This window comes from Schistocerca cancellata, chromosome 1 (assembly GCF_023864275.1).
Source record: "Schistocerca cancellata isolate TAMUIC-IGC-003103 chromosome 1, iqSchCanc2.1, whole genome shotgun sequence".
Classification (NCBI taxonomy): Eukaryota; Metazoa; Arthropoda; class Insecta; order Orthoptera; family Acrididae; genus Schistocerca; species Schistocerca cancellata.
In genome coordinates this window covers 468048950-468065263 of record NC_064626.1, presented here as the reverse complement: position 1 = coordinate 468065263, position 16314 = coordinate 468048950, and the positions used below count along the sequence as shown (strand labels likewise).

The window sequence follows — 16314 nt, the reverse complement described above, 5'->3', positions numbered from 1 at the left end:
CATGTTACTCGACTCTGTTTCACAGCCAGCAGTTCAGACCATGTACAAATTGCACAAAAATAGATACATCAACTGGGGTACAATTGAAGGCCCTGTGCAAGGGCATCTGTATACACAGAGTTCCCTTTCAGTGTGCACCCAGTCCTGTGATTCAGATAGAGCCCTTCTGTGGCCCTGAGGAAAATACACACCCCACCACTTTCAGACACCTATTCCATTCATTTCTCAGTGACTACCCCAATTCGAAATACATCTGCATGATGGATACACGAAGGGGTACAAAAAGCTTTTCCTACCAAGCTCACATAGTGTAAACACCATAGAATTGGTAGTCATATTTCTGTTCTGCAACACATCGAAACTATCCCAACAAAGAACTTCCTAGTTTGTAGCAACTCTATGGGCTGCTTTCAAGGAATGTATCAATGCTACCTCAGAAATGTTTTGGTCGCTAGCAACCTATGATTGACCTACACAGCTTCTGAACAACCGTAGCATTCATCTGGACATAAAGCCACATGGGCATACCAGGAAATGAACTGCTGACAAACTAGCTAAAGAAGAAATCACAGGAGACAAACTTGAACTCAGAGTACCAATCATAGACATACAGTTGCAACTGAGACATCAAATTTTGAAAATCTGGGATACGGAACAGCAAACTATTTTAACCTGCAACAAGCTGAGGGCAATCAAAGGGACCATGAAGGCTTTGGATACTTCTGTCCAAGCCTCTCGTGCTGTGCCAACTACATATCGTCATTCAGGTTGCCACGTAAGCATTTAGTTTCATAACCAAAAAAAGCCTTTCAGGCACATATGTAGATCAGAACACTGATGTCACATTTGCAACCTCATTATGGAAAATTGGAAACTTTTCTTGAAGAAAACGATGTAGAACTTCTGGATAGCTCTAACATGAAAGAATTTGTCTTTTAAAAGGGAATTACATTGCAGATCGAGTGATTCAATCTGCAGGTGCACAGGGGTGCTTTCACATGATATTGGAAACAGTCTTGAAAACAGCTCAAAAACATATGTATGCTTTGCAGTGCCCACAAATGTTTAGAAAGCTGTTCTGTAATTTTCAACACCACAATGGATTGTTCAAAAGTTACATTTTCTTTTATGTCAGTGAGCTTATGGAATTGAGCAGTGTTCCTTACCAGAAGTTGTACCTTTCACAATGTGATTTTCTTTCTAAATCACAAATAAGTTTCTTCTCACTTTGCAATGTCTCGCCAAGGGCAGTCGGTACTCAGCTCTATTTTTAAGATGCAAGGTCTGCAATCCATTGCGGATCTTCCAATTTTCATTCTTGCCTTACTTTTTCCTTCAGAAATTCAACAACAGCAGATCTTAAATCGAAAACACAGTCCAGGCATTTCCTTTGATTTAACCAACGTGTAGTTGTCGTGGTCTTCAGTCTCCATGTTACTATATTGTGTGCAAGCCTCTTCATCTCCAAATAACTTCTGCAACCTATTACATCATTCTGAATCTGCTTACTGTGTTCATGTCTTTGTCTCCCTTTATAATTTTTACCCCCCTCCCCCCACACACCCTTCCATCCTTTACTAAAAATCCAATTATAGCCAGTCTGCTTTATTAGCTGGATGATCTATCCATTTAATCTTCAGCATTATTATGTAGTATGACATTTCAAAAGCTTCTATTCTCTTCTTGTTTAAACTGTTTCACTTTGTTACATGGCTATTCTCCATACAAATACTTTCAGAAAAGACTTCCTGACACTTCAATCTGCATTATGTGTTAGCAAATTTCTCTTTTTCAGAAACACTTTTCCTGCCATTACCAGTCTACATTTTATATCCTCTCTACTTCGACCATTGTGTCTCGTTTCCTAATCTAATTTCATCAGCATCACCTTATTTAATTCGACTATATTCCATTATCCTTGTTTTGCTTTTGTTGATGTTCATCTTATATCCTCCATTCAAGAGACTGTACATTCCATTCACCTGCTCTTCCAAGTCCTTTGCTGTCTCTGACAGAATTACAGTGTCTTTGGCGAACCTCAAAGTTTTTATTTCTTCTCCCTGAATTTTGGTGCCTACCTAAACAACATACTTTTCAGTAAAATATAATGACTCCACACCATTTGTTCAGTTCCGTCAAAAAATGTTGCAGTTGAGGATGTAGTGATGTGTGCAATTTCAGAAAACTTACCGTTCACACCACGAATTCCATCTTGTCTTCCATGCCTGCATATTTAACACAAAGTGTTTCTTTATGTACAGAACAATGAATCCCATGAAAATCACCTGTTTATTGTTGTAATTTTTAGCTCTTTCATTGTCAACTAAATCTTTCAATTCTTTCTGCGTGGTGTTGTCATGCCACATAGCAAATTTGTGATACCCACTGGTTATGCAGCTACATAAGAGATATTGAGAGTTCTCACCCTTCTCCTCTGTGATCCCCATTAATTTTTAAAAGATTGTGATGGTAGATCACTAGACTGCCTTCTTTTACACAAACACCGGTTGGACGTATGAACTTCATCTGTAAGTGAACAAATAGCAAAGGATAAACAGTCCTTACATCAAGATTCTGCCGAACTAAAGAAAGTCATGCTGACAAAAATAAGTCACACCAAATTCAAAAAAAAGTGTCACATTACACAGCTAAATGAAATCTCGCACTATCTGAGAAGGGCCAAGCAACGCTGAGTAGTACCAAGACGAGCCAAGTTTCGGGCCGCATGAGAGCAGTACATTGTGCAAGCATGAAGTTAAACATAACTTGGCTGACCCTGAGGTTAACAGTAATAAATACTTTACCCTTTCCTATTCTGGTTAAAAATGGCATAGGAGAAGTAATATGTTGCTCGACTCTTCCTGGAACATACACTACCAGAATTTCAATAGGAAACCACTCCATAATTCACAGTGTGTCTCTTGTAACTTTTGCATTGGATTTTGTGTAGCATCTCCATAATGCTCTCACACCAATTAAACAGTCACATGATGAAACACGCAATATGCAAGAATCAGGTGAACAAATTTTTCGTAACCCTCTTTTTTGTGGATGAATTATGTTTCTTCAAGCTTTTGTAATGAATTTCAGCCACTTAATTTGCTTTTCTACAGTTGTTGTATATGGCCATTCTACGTTAGATCACTGTGGTTGGTAACTCATCAGCATTTTACTCCAAATTCTGTCTCCATCTGAACGGGCTTCATAAGGTGAAATGGTACCAAGTGACTTCCATGTCATCCTTGACCAATAGGCATCACTGCATGTGAGTATGGAGGGACAGGTGGTCAGCACACTGCTCTCCCGCTTGTTGTCAGTTTTTGTGACCATAGCAGCTACTTCTGAATCAAGTAGTTCCTCATTTAGCCTCACAAGGCCCGAGTACACCATGCTTGCCGACAGTGCTATTACTATTTCCAGTGATTTGTAACCAATAGTGGGTTTCATCATCTATTTAAGCACATTACATACATTTATAGTCACGGCCACTCCCAGCACCAGTACATTTCAATGCAGGTTTTCCTGCAATTCACTGCAATCTTCTGCCATTGCCACCTCCTAATAAATAGGTGCACCCTCTGTGGACTGCTACATAGAGATTCCAGCATAATCTCCAACATCAAGAGTATATGTTGCAAACAGTAACATTTGCATCACACTTCCTTGGGGTATTCCTGAAATTACCTTGATTTTGTTCCTTTACGAGAAAATGTTGGGTTCTGTATGCAAGAAAGACCTCAATCCAATCACAAATCTGGTCAGGTACTCGGTGAGCTCATATTTTGTACACTAAATAAGGGTGTGGAACCACATCAAATGCCTTCCTCAGGCCAAGAAACATTACAACAACCTGCCAATGTTTACAGCACTTCAATCTCATGGGCGAACAGAGTGAGTGGAGTTTCGCAGGATCTCTGTTTACAGTTTTCGTGTTGACTTGTCACAGAGGAGATTTTCGCTCTCCAAAACTTAATAATATGTGAGTGTCAAGCATGTTCCATAACTCCTCAACAGATTGAGATCAGCGTTATAGGCATTTAATTATGTGTATCTGTTCTACAACCCTTCTCGAAAACTGTAATGATTTTTTCTTTGTTCCAGTTACTGTGTACCCTTTGTTGCTCCAGCGACCTATTTAAAATGCTCCATGCAAAAACAAACAGTTATGCTTACCATCTTCCTCCTCTTTATCTAAGATTTTCTTTTGAATTTCAGTTCTTAAAAGTACATGGTGTGTTATATTTTTAAAAGCCCAAGAATGTCCTACCAGATTGAGTTAAGTGAAATAAGTATCACATCTTATAAACACCACAGTTGAAATTGAAGTAAAAGACAATATAAGAGGAGCAATGAACATCAAGTTTTCTTTTTTTTATGATGTTATATACTTGTGCCATCCTGTGAGAGATAGTTGTAAATTTTTTCTTGGCCATATGCATCACGTTATTTTTGGTAATGTGTTCTGCTTACAATTTTCTCCAGCATTTATCACAGTGACTTTCAGTTGATTACATGAAGGTCCTCAACAGCATTTCTGCCATCAGTCAATGTTGGAAGTGATTTGCTTGTTGTCATTACCTCATTTTCGTCCTCAGATTCCATTTCAGTAGCTCAATCCATATTACCTACATTTGTATCGTGCTATTCCTCAGATTTTTATTCTTGTTCTTGAAATGTGAACGTTGATTGCTGGACCTTCCAATGCTGTTTGTTCTGTCCACTTGGACTGGGAAAGGGGATGCTTCCATTGTCCTCCTTGCCTTGACTGATGATGGACTTAATGGCAGTGTCTTTGTATTCCTAATCTGTCGTAAGTTTGTTTTTTGGTCTTTGACTTGATTTGATGCAAAGTCTTTCTAGTTTTTGGTCCCTCAGGTTCTGCTCATGGATAGGCTGTTCTGCTTCTCGGGGATTATGTGGCACTGTACCAAATTCTTCATTTGGAATGGATTAAGATAGCACATCTCCACCACTATCTGTGTGTTGTTAACTCAGTTGACCAACTCTGGTTTGCTTAGCATTTCTATGTTTACAGTCATCAAATTTTTCTATTGTATGTTTCTAGCATCCTGCTATGTACCACTGCTGTCCATTTAGTCTTGGCTGCATATGTCAGTGGCATGTTTATTGTGCCAGCCGTGTGCTCAGCTATCTCCCTGGCCAGCACAGCTGGGCTAAGCACTATCTTGAGCACTCAGCATGCACATGTATAGAGGAGTTACACACAGCACATTGCTGGTCTGCCTGTCTTTTATAAATAGTGTGCAGTATGCAGATAGATTATGAATAACAGAATGAGATTCATTAAATCAGTATTAACTTTCTTAACTCCAATGAGGACAAGAAAAGGACATCCCTTGCCCCACCTGTCTGAGGCACAGAAATTACTCACCCATACTATTTAGAACTTGACCCGCATGACCACAGGGAATTTCAAAGGGGAGCTCGAAAACTCGTACAGTATGCATCATCCCTATATCAGCATAAGTTATCTGAACCTCCCTTATGCATGTGTGAATCTCAGAGTGCCTCCACTCTCTTCAGATAAACTGTTGCAAATTTCTAGAATCTCTGTTTCACAAAAGCAACATTAACATAACACGATAGATGAATTATAAAAGAACTTGTTGACTTCATTGGAAGAAAAACTTTGTAAATAATTTAAGAGTAAAAATAACAACTCATCAGGCACATTAACATGAACTACACTAAGCTAGCTTTCAGACAAATATTACACACACACATTGTGACAGCTGAATACACTGTGTGTGTGTGTGTGTGTGTGTGTGTGTGTGTGTGTGTGTGTGTGTATTTAAGAGGGGCAGTGTGGTTTGGGGGCTGGGACTATGAGGGGTACAGCCTGTTGATGACTCACAGCATCTACTATTCTGTGAACTATTACCTTTACCCTTAAATTATTTACTTAAACTTTCCGTAACAACAAAATGGTGAAATTGAAATGTTATAGGCTTCAATCAGGTTCAGAAGTACACTTCAACGTATATCTCCTTTAATTCAAAGAGATTTTCTAATAGTGTTCCTCAACAAAACAAAATACCCACTATAATATGAAATAAATGTCCAATAAACAACTAACAACCAGTTCAGCAAACTTACCTTGTTACCATTAATGCAAAGCACAGCTTAAACACATCCGGTTGCCACATTGTCTCAACCCAGATTCTGCTTGTCAATTATGTTTTTAGTCCTGGTTGGGATGCTGAAACACAGTGCCAGTGAGCCATTAGTGATTGCATATGCCGTAGCACATTTACACAGTAACACAATGTTTACAACACATTGGGATACACAGTACTCAAAAGAATTACCAGAACTTTTTTAAGTATACTATAGAGCACAAAATAATCTATGACAATTATATATACACTGAAAACCAAAGAAACTGATAAACCTGCCTAATATTGTGTAGGGCCCTGTGGGCTCACAGAATTGTCACAACATGACGTGGCATGGACTTGACTAATGTCTGAAGCAGTGATGGAGGGAACTGACACCACAAATCTACATCTACATCTACATCCATACTCCGCAAGCCACCTGACGGTGTGTGGCGGAGGGTACCTTCAGTACCTCTATCGGTTCTCCCTTCTATTCCAGTCTCGTATTGTTCGTGGAAAGAAGGATTGTCGGTAAGCCTCTGTGTGGGCTCTAATCTCTCTGATTTTATACTCATGGTCTCTTCGCGAGATATACGTAGGAGGGAGCAATATACTGCTTGACTCTTCGGTGAAGGTATGTTCTCGAAACTTTGACAAAAGCCTGTACCGAGCTACTGAGCGTCTCTCCTGCAGAGTCTTCCACTGGAGTTTATCTATCATCTCCGTAACGCTTTCGCGATTACTAAATGATCCTGTAACGAAGCGCGCTGCTCTCCGTTGGATCTTCTCTATGTCTTGTATCAACCCTATCTGGTACGGATCCCACACTGCTGAGCAGTATTCAAGCAGTGGGCGAACAAGCGTACTGTAACCTACTTCCTTTGTTTTCGGATTGCATTTCCTTAGGATTCTTCCAATGAATCTCAGTCTGGCATCTGCTTTACCGACAATCAACATTATATGATCATTCCATTTTAAATCACTCCTAATGCGTACTCCCAGATAATTTATGGTATTAACTGCTTCCAGTTGCTGACCTGCAGGGCTGTCCATAAATCCGTAAGAGTACGAAGGGGTGGAGATCTCTTCTGAACAGCAAGTTGCAATGCATCCCAGATATGCTCGATAATGTTCATATCTGGAGAGTCTGGTCCATCAGAATGTACAATGGACATGAATGGATGCAGGTGATCAGATAGGATGCTTATGTACATGTCACCTGTCAGTGTCGTATCTAGACGTATCAGGGGTCCAATATCATTCCAACTGCGTATGCCACACACCATTACAGAGCCTCTACAGGCTTGAACAGTCCACTGCTGACATGCAGGGTCCATGGATTTATGACATTGTCTCCATACCCGTACAAGCCCATACAGTCTGAAACTAGACTCGTCCGACCAGGCAGCATACTTCCAGTCATCAACAGTCCAATCTTTGTGTTGATGGTCCCAGGTGAGGTGTAAAGCTTTGTGTCGAGCAGTCATGAAGGGTAAACGAGTTGGTCTTTGGCTCCAAAAGCCCATATCAATGATGATTCGTTGAATGGTTCACACGCTGACACCTGTTAATGGCCCAGCAGTGAAATCTGCAGCAATTTGCGGAAGGGTTGTACTTCTGTCACATGAAATGATTCTCTTCAGTCCCTCCATTGCTGCCTCGTAGATGCTGTGTCCATTTCTTGTGTGCCAACTATAACATCACATTTAAACTCACTTAAATCTTGAAAACCTGCCATTGTAGCAGTAGCAACCAACCTAACAACTGTGCCAGACACTTGTTGTCTTATATAGGCATTGCCGACCTCAGTGCCATATTCTGCCTAATTACGTACCTCTGTATTTGAATATGCATGACTATACCATTTGTTTTGGTGCTTCAGTGTGGCACTCCTAGCTTCTACGAATGAACTAGATGACCAACATCAGTGGGTCCTCATTCCCTTTCTGAAAAGAAACTGAAATTTTTAAAAAGTGTCAAAAGCAGATTGAGAACACTTATTTATCATGTTGTAAAGTGTAATTTTCATCAGAGTTCAAACATTAACAGTACTATATCATGTCATTCTTTGCAGAAACAGTCTGTAGTACTATCAAGTGCATCTATGTATAAGATAGAATTCCATAAAACCCGTGCTTTTTCACAGTTATTATTGTTGCATCAAGATGTTCATTAGTTTCATTCTTATTCTAAGAGATTATTGTCGTGTTAGCCCTCTCATGCAGAAGACGTGGTTTGTTGTGGTTAGGATACTGAAAGAATCCTCTTTGGCATGCTGGCATTAAAGGTGTCATGAAAACAGCCAAGTGCAATTGACACATTTATATATATAAGCTGAATTGTAAATTCATTGTTTTACAAGTGAGGTCATATGTGTCAAATGTGTTTAAAAATCCTGGATCCAAACTTTAAACACATTACGTACAACTTAAACATGCTGTTCATGTTGTTTCCCCATTATCTTTCATTGTGTGTGTGTGTGTGTGTGTGTTATATCGTGTATTTGTGAACACTGAGTGCCATGAAAAATGTAATCCATTCTATAGCATTAGTTGTCATTTGCTGTCAAGTGAGTAGCTGTTATATAACAAAGGTATCTCAAGTACTATTCTTGCCTGTGGATTCTGTCTCTTCTCCAGGAAATACAGGACTGATCACCACTCATCAATTTAAATGAGTGGCCGGTCAGTGGTAGATCTAACAACCCTGCATAGGGGAAGCAGTGACCAGGGAGAACTCGGAGTACTACACCCATTCCTGTAACAAACGAGTTTGCAGTGCTGTCTTCCACTTCACTTTATAGGAACCCTGCAGTGCTGTGTGTCAAGATAAATCTAGCACAAAACAGTAGGGGGTCTTTAATCATAATCATAGTTCAATCTGTTGTTGGTTATAATGTGCACTGGAAAGAACAATGCCTGTTGTCTGCCATCTGAGGTCATTTCGGCAACTACATAGTTGTATAGTCCAGCCTTGCTCATGGAGTTTCAGTGAAGCTCATAATCTGCACTATTGTTGCCAGAGCTAATCATGGACTCTTGGTTTGGATGAATGGAAAGCTTGAACCAGACACTTCAAAGGTTCTGTGAGAAGCTACAGAGTAGGGCAGAGCAACTTGCTTGTTTAGAAACTCAGTTAAAAAAAAGTAATGTAGGTACATATTTAATTCTGTGAGCAGCATCAAGAGCAACATTTAAATTTTACATTTACACAGTTTTCAAGATTACATCAGGCAGATGGCGCCCATTATTCTCAATACACTGTGCTGCTCAAATTGTGAAGTTTCGTTCGACTATTCCCAACATATTGACAGGTATCTTGTAAGTGACAGTTTGACGAATTTTGTTCTTCAGGTGAGCCAGGGTGCTAGAAACAATTGCTATAAACAAGTGAGTTTAGATAGCCCCATTAAAAATTTGCAGGTACCAAATTAGGCAATGATGATGCTTGCTAGTGCAGATTGCCCCTCAAGGAGATGAGACATCCTGGGAAGCGTTGCCACAAAACAGTCATTGACACAGGGGCTGCATGTACCAAGGCACCTTTCTGCTGGAACCACGTCTCCTACATCTGTCGCATTGAGTGTTTGCAGGAAAAACTCCTGATTAACATGGACATAATGGTAAGAAGTCACTGAAACTGCCCGTTCATTTTCTTCAGAAAACCAGGGACCAGTTATTCCAATTCACGATAGTGCACACCAAACATTTACATGCTGTGAATGTAGAGGATGCTAACGAAGTTGCCTGAGGGTATCAGGGCTTCATTGGTGCATGTTCTGCTTCTTTATGGTTCCTGAAAGGAGTAAGTGAGCCCCATCACTGAAGAAAACAAGTGCATCATGAGACATACAAAGAAAAGTGCCTTATGAGACATACAAAGAAAAGTGCCTCATATGTATTTTCTTGAGAAACAAAATCATATGGATTAAGTTCCTGCATCACAGTCGATTTGTAGGGATATAATTTTAGTTCTTCGTGAAGGATCAGATGTCCAGAACAAGCAGACAGTTCGAGAGCAGCTAAATGTTTGCAGACAGAGCACTGAGGGTATCGCAGAAAAGAAAGCCTTACCATTTCAATGTTTTGGGGTGACGTGACTGTTTGCGAAAGACTGGGCTTTTTCTTCTTCTCACAAGCAGTTTCCTTAAGTTGTTTATCAATTAAACAGCTGACTGCCGGCTGTGAAAGCAACCACAGACCACAGTATTGAAATGGGTACGGAATGCATGTTGCATGGTGATGATTTAGTGACAATTAGAATATTATGCCTCAACAGCAAACACCTTGCTCCATCTCTGTCCTTCCCATAATGCTAACTAAACCAAGCGGAGCTACAACTTTATGGCCCACACTCTCGAATGTGCCTACCCCCACCCTCCTCAGAGCAACAGTCGCTGTAGGGTGCCAAATTGAAATATAAAATTTTTTGACATTTTGTTTCAAAAGGATTTCAAATGGCAAATGCACAAAAGCAAGATAAATGCTCACAAAATAAAATATTGTACAGTCTACATTTATTTTCTGTTAAAAGTTTCCACACCGTTCGAATTGCCTACTTTGCCAAGTTCCAGAGCTTTCTTCAGCACGGACTTCAATTCTGGGGTAGTATGCCACCTAGTTTCATCATTTTCTTAACTTTGAGAAGATCAGTAAGGGCAACGCAAAAAATTTGACAAACAGATTCTTGCAAGCAGCTCTTTCAAAAGCCATCGATCCTCCCATCCCTTGTATCTGTGTACTAGAATCTTGTAAGTAGGTTACAAAGAATTTATGCAGTATAAAAGCTTTAATGGTTATGAACACGATACAAGGCGAGAAGTAAAGTTCCATGTTCAGTTAAATCAGTAAGGACATTAGCCACTACAATTAGTGTGATACAAATTTACAATAATCTTCCAAATAAGATAAAAATTATTTCATCAGCCTCACTTTTTACTCAAACCTGAATGGTATTCTTGTTAGGTCACAGTTCTTATTCAGTTACAAAATTTTTGAAACATGCAAAATACATGAAACAAGAAAGTGCTAAAGCTGCTACTGCAAGTAGGGCAAGCTCATTGGTAGATAAATCCAAAAACTATTTATTTAATGAAATATTACACTCAGTTTTCCTTACATTATGTAAGAATAAGTGTGTTTGTGTGGTTGGAGGAGGGTGGCACATATGTGGATACAGATGAAGAATGTTTGACATAAAAAGAACCTCAGGTCAAAATGAGGCACACAAGGACACTATGGGACAGAAGCCATTGGTGAAATTATGTCAACTGTTATTTAAAACTACATTTGTTGTCACAAACAAGGCACTTTTTGTTGTATGCCTATCCATTTGAGTGTAGTTCAGTTTTGGAACATTTTTCTCACATAGATGTTTCATGTATTAATTAGGAACACAGAAGGAGATCTGAAAGTGGTAGGGCATTTCTGTATCACATTCTGATGATTTACACATGTGACTGCATTCACTAATGAGAAAAGATTTTGAATTGTGGTAGTACCTTGAAAAGAAGTAAATGTATGAAATTTTGTGAAAACAGTGTGTTGTGTATTGTAGGATTTATTTTTGATATAACACATTGTATATTTTTGGTAATGTTTGGTCCATTTGATTCCTTACATGACAGATTACTGTAATTAGTACTTTGAAAGTGAGACTATAAAAAATTGGTGGTAACTTGGTGAATGGATCTCTTACAGATGATGTTCCCTGCAAGAAAAGAAAATTAAGTGCTGAGAAGAAAGAAGAGGAGGCAGAGCCAAAGCCATCAGGATCGAAAGATGAAGATGAACCAGTTGCCTCATCCCCCTCACCATCACCTTCAAGTGATAAAACAGAGAGCTCATCACCTTGCTCAAGCAAGTCACAGCATTTCTCTGTCAGCTGCATTGAGCTTTTAGAAAAAACTATCATTGATCTGAAGACGTGTGTTGAGAAAAAAAGTTGAGTGGTCACTTTTATGTTTTAAAGAACATGTGAGGTTTAGAATTGATGCTGTAGCATTCAGGGACTGGTTTTGTTAGCTCCTCTACGGCTAATACTCTGGTAGCATGTGACTAGGTAGATGGAAGAACAGCTAAACAGAAATGACTAGGTGCTGATTAAAAGCAACAACAACCATTAACTGAAGCTTTATAAAATATTGATTTTTGCCAGTTTTGGTTTCCATCATTTGTTGTTTCTGCCGTCACTACTACTCCAATATTACTAGATTTATAAAGTTTCTGTAGTGTCATACTATGAGAAATAATTCTCTGTGTTCACAAACATCAGAAATTGTAAACAGATGTTGTCATATGCTGAGTGTATGGAAACTCTGAATTGTAAATGAAATGGGGAATCCTGCAAGCTCTTGCAATCTGAAAAAGAAAAAAAAAAGAAATAATTGAAAGATGTTACAGCAGTTAGGCTATGTTCATTGGAACATCGGTTCTTATTGTGTGATACTGGGATTGCTGTATTTTTATTTAAACGAATTAATTAGAAAACGTATGCACTATTATTTACCAAGAACTTGCACATAGAAGCATATTAGACATTATAACAACTCCAGTATGAATGCTTACTTAGATTTCATTTATTTTGTCACATCTGCTATTCTTCTGGCATATCTAGCCAATTTCTTCGGCTAAGTGACTTAGTCTTACCTTCTGCCTCCTCTATAGCTGTGAGCAGTGACCTGTGGACATTGTAATGGAAATTTTGATATTTTTATCTGTGAAATTGGGCATAATGATTGGGAACAAATGATACATTTCAAACCATTTGCTTTTGCACTGGAGCACATCTTGTCCACTTTGTGGCAATAGTGGTAACTGGAGAAGTTTAGTATTTTCAGTCCTGACACTGGTCACTGGCATCAATTACACTACCATCCTTAAACATTTTATTTCCTCTTTCTTCTAGAAGGGAGTAAAAACTTTATAAAATACAGAAGCGTTACTTCTGACATCACAATTAGACTGACTTTTGTATAATATTTTTTATCTGTTAAAAATGTCACCATCAAGTCACTTTGGAAATTTTTATTTCTTTTGTATAATTACTAAGGTAAGCAGTCATTTAATATTTTCAAAATGAATAATTTGTGTGTTGATGTGGAAGTGTTCCCAGTTCTTGTAACTGAATATGTTGAAAAGAAATTGTGTAATTTTGCCTATATGTAAGTAATGATGGTATGCCACTGTCTGTACACATGTAAATATGAATGTACATATTTTAAGAAAAAAAATTATGCATAGCAAGATACAAGGAGCTGTGCATTTTGATGCTCAGTTTATAAATATGAAAGGCTACACATGTGAATTCTTAAGCATCAAGACTTTCATTAATCTGTAAAAATCCTCGTGAAGGTTTGCATGATGTGTGGTGTATCTTATCATGTGGCATAGTCACAGTCATTTCCTTTATCTGAAAGATAAAGTCACCACATATTTCCTTCCTCTGTGTGTATTTAAACTCATTGTAATGTAGACACAAGACAAAGCAGCTAAGCCTAATAGTTAAAGATGTGCTGTTATTTTGTGATATTTAAATGTGCAGTGGGATCAGTATTGTTTTTTACAAAGTGAAAAATGTTGTGCCAGTTGTTTGAATGACCTAGTCTTTAAATGTATGAGAGAATTTGTTAGTGTTATTTTATTGCTTACAACTTCTGCAAGCACAGTTTAGGAAGAGGTGTGTGTGTGTGTGTGTGTGTGTGTGTGTGTGTGTGTGTGTTGTGCAAGGAGTGTGAATCTATCTATATACATGTAAGAATGCATTTTTGTACGTGTTCTAAATAAGTATATTTATTGTACAAAGATTTTGACTGATAACTGAAAATTATTAGCTATATTTCTTAGATTTGTGTCAGATTTTATTATCGATGTAAAATAAATGAGAATACCGATGCATCTCTTGTTTGTTATTAGTAAAGCCAGAAACCATTGGTAAACTAATGTCCTTTCATTTGGTGCAATATCTGCCATTTCTAGAAGAGAGGCACAATACGTAACAATTTTGTACTACCTAACCATCACTGAATAAACTGCGTGACCAAAGCTTCTAAATAACATGTATTTAAAAGAGAATACACGGTTATAAAAATGTACAAATAACCCCTGTGATCAAATCATAGGCGATTTTATTCAATACTATTCTGCGAGCTTTGTCGCCTAATCTTGTTATTTAGTATTTACTATTCGTTCTGTCTTCGATCGCCTAAGCATCTTTGACGTAACCGATATTTTCATCTTCGGTGTTAAAACGATATGTGGTGGCATCTGGCGGTAATGATCTGCACTAGAAATCCGTACGAATATTTTTCGAATATTCGTTTTTTGAGGGCAATATTGACTGAAAGTAATAAGGTAAGAGAAAAAATTCGGAAGTTTCGTAACTACTTTTTAACACGAAGCGCTCTCCTTTGTCTTAGTTAAGAACAAACACACAAATTGTGTAGGGGGCGGTACCATTTCTGCCCGGTGACCAGTCTGCTAGTGCTACGCGTCATGTTTAGTTGAAAATTGTAATAGTTACCATGAAGTGAAGTGAATCGTCTTTATTAGAAAGAATAAAGCAGTGTACAGTATGTTGAACCAAAAGTATGCCAGCCATAAATGGTTTCGCAGTTCTTGTTGCATTGCCATATTGAGAAATTTATTTAGGTGTTTCACTATCGAAATGTACCATTATAACCATGCTTAGTAAATAAACAAAATTTTCTCCACTGGAGACGAAATTATCTCAGAAGAAGAAAAAGCTAACCGTTTTATTCTCCACAATAGTAATGTATTATTTAAGCTGACGTTAACCCTACACTCGAAAATTAAGATAATGTGCGGTATAGTCAGTCATTCGTTAAATGATTTAACACAATATTTTGATACAATGTGTTAGCTGTTAAATTTATCAAATATAGTTACGTAAAGTTGGATTACGTGTTATAGGTTATGTAGCTTCTAGAACGTAAATGGTGTTAAAAATTAATGTGACATTACTTTTTTGTAGTAAATCATGACTGTATAAAGAAATCATGTTGATTACTAGTATAATCATTAAATAATAATGCATGATAACCTTTGGCACAGGCTCTGCATAATACTGACAAAGCTGTGGAATTGTCTAGCTTTTATGGTCTCGGAATGATAGCATAGGTAACGAATAAAGTTTCTTTACTTTTTTAATTAAGATAGGATTAGTTACTGTTCCTTTTCAATTTCGTTTCCAGCAAATTATTCCCAGCAAAGTAAACAATGTAAGTGGGTCATGACGACATAGTTTCTCAGTAACACCCCACACGGCTGAATGAGATCATGTTTAAATAGATATCACACATTTGTAAATATTCAGTAACATATGTTGGCCAATGATTGCCTTGGCATGTTTCAAGACCAACACTTTTTGCTGAAAAAACCACTCCGAGTGAGACAAGCCTTTGACGTATATTCTTAGTTTCCTGTCTTGCAGTATTGGTTCATACACTGTTAGAACTTATACAATAGTGCTGCGGTGTAAAAGGTGAAAAGTACCCTTGTTGTACCAGAACTAACTTGAGTTCCTAGCATAAAAAAAAAAAAAAAAAAAAAAAAAAAAAAAAAAAAAAAAAAGCGGCAATCAGTTCCGATGATTCCGAATATTACCAGCTTTGTTCGTAATTCCGTCACAGCCAGAATTTACTGCCAGGTATATCCTCCGGGAACACAGAAAGAAAGAGAGAAAAAAGTTGTTGCGCGTAGGTAAATGAGTTCGTAAAAACATCAAGAAGTTTCATTAGCTATCCCGTAAAATAATTCTCGTGTAAAGGGGAGGCGTGACAATTTCCTCGCGCTGCGTTATTGGCGTCGTTGAAATAGCAATTATTGAATTTTTTTCCATAAGGTGCTGTTACCACTTCAGTGCACTTATCAAAAAGAGCGAGCACTTTACGAAAAAATTTCATCGGAATGAGAGTGGTTAGCAAAGAAAAAAAATCTATTATAAAACTTCAACTGGCTATATTTGATCACATGATATTTTCTTGCCGATCACACGCCCTCAAACCAAGTAAAGGAATGCCAACCCTAGGATGAATGAATGGAGCAAATGAACTATCTTACAAATCAAAAACTCTTTCTCAAATGTAGCAGGATGGCTAAAGCATTCTGACCATAGCTCAGTTGCACTTCTCTTACCCACAAGCGGCCAATATTAGAAAACTTGTATCATTTCAAAT

The 16314-nt window shown here is 38.0% G+C and overlaps 2 protein-coding genes across 3 annotated transcripts in view; both read left to right on the top strand.

Annotated features, from left to right (window-relative positions):
* Nucleotides 1-12504, top strand: part of LOC126177063 (ubiquitin carboxyl-terminal hydrolase 34) — a 479314-nt gene extending 466810 nt beyond the window's left edge. Inside the window, exon 52 of the mRNA XM_049924303.1 lies at nucleotides 11819-12504. Coding sequence (XP_049780260.1) covers nucleotides 11819-12066 — 248 coding nt within the window. The 3' untranslated portion in view covers nucleotides 12067-12504. The remainder of the gene's footprint in view (nucleotides 1-11818) is intronic.
* Nucleotides 12505-12692: 188 nt separating this feature from the next.
* The window catches only part of LOC126177072 (steroid hormone receptor ERR1), a 474719-nt gene continuing 471097 nt past the window's right edge, over nucleotides 12693-16314 (top strand). For both annotated transcript variants that reach the window (XM_049924364.1, XM_049924347.1), the window contains exon 1: nucleotides 12693-14470. The gene's annotated coding sequence lies outside the window, so the exon portion shown is untranslated. The remainder of the gene's footprint in view (nucleotides 14471-16314) is intronic.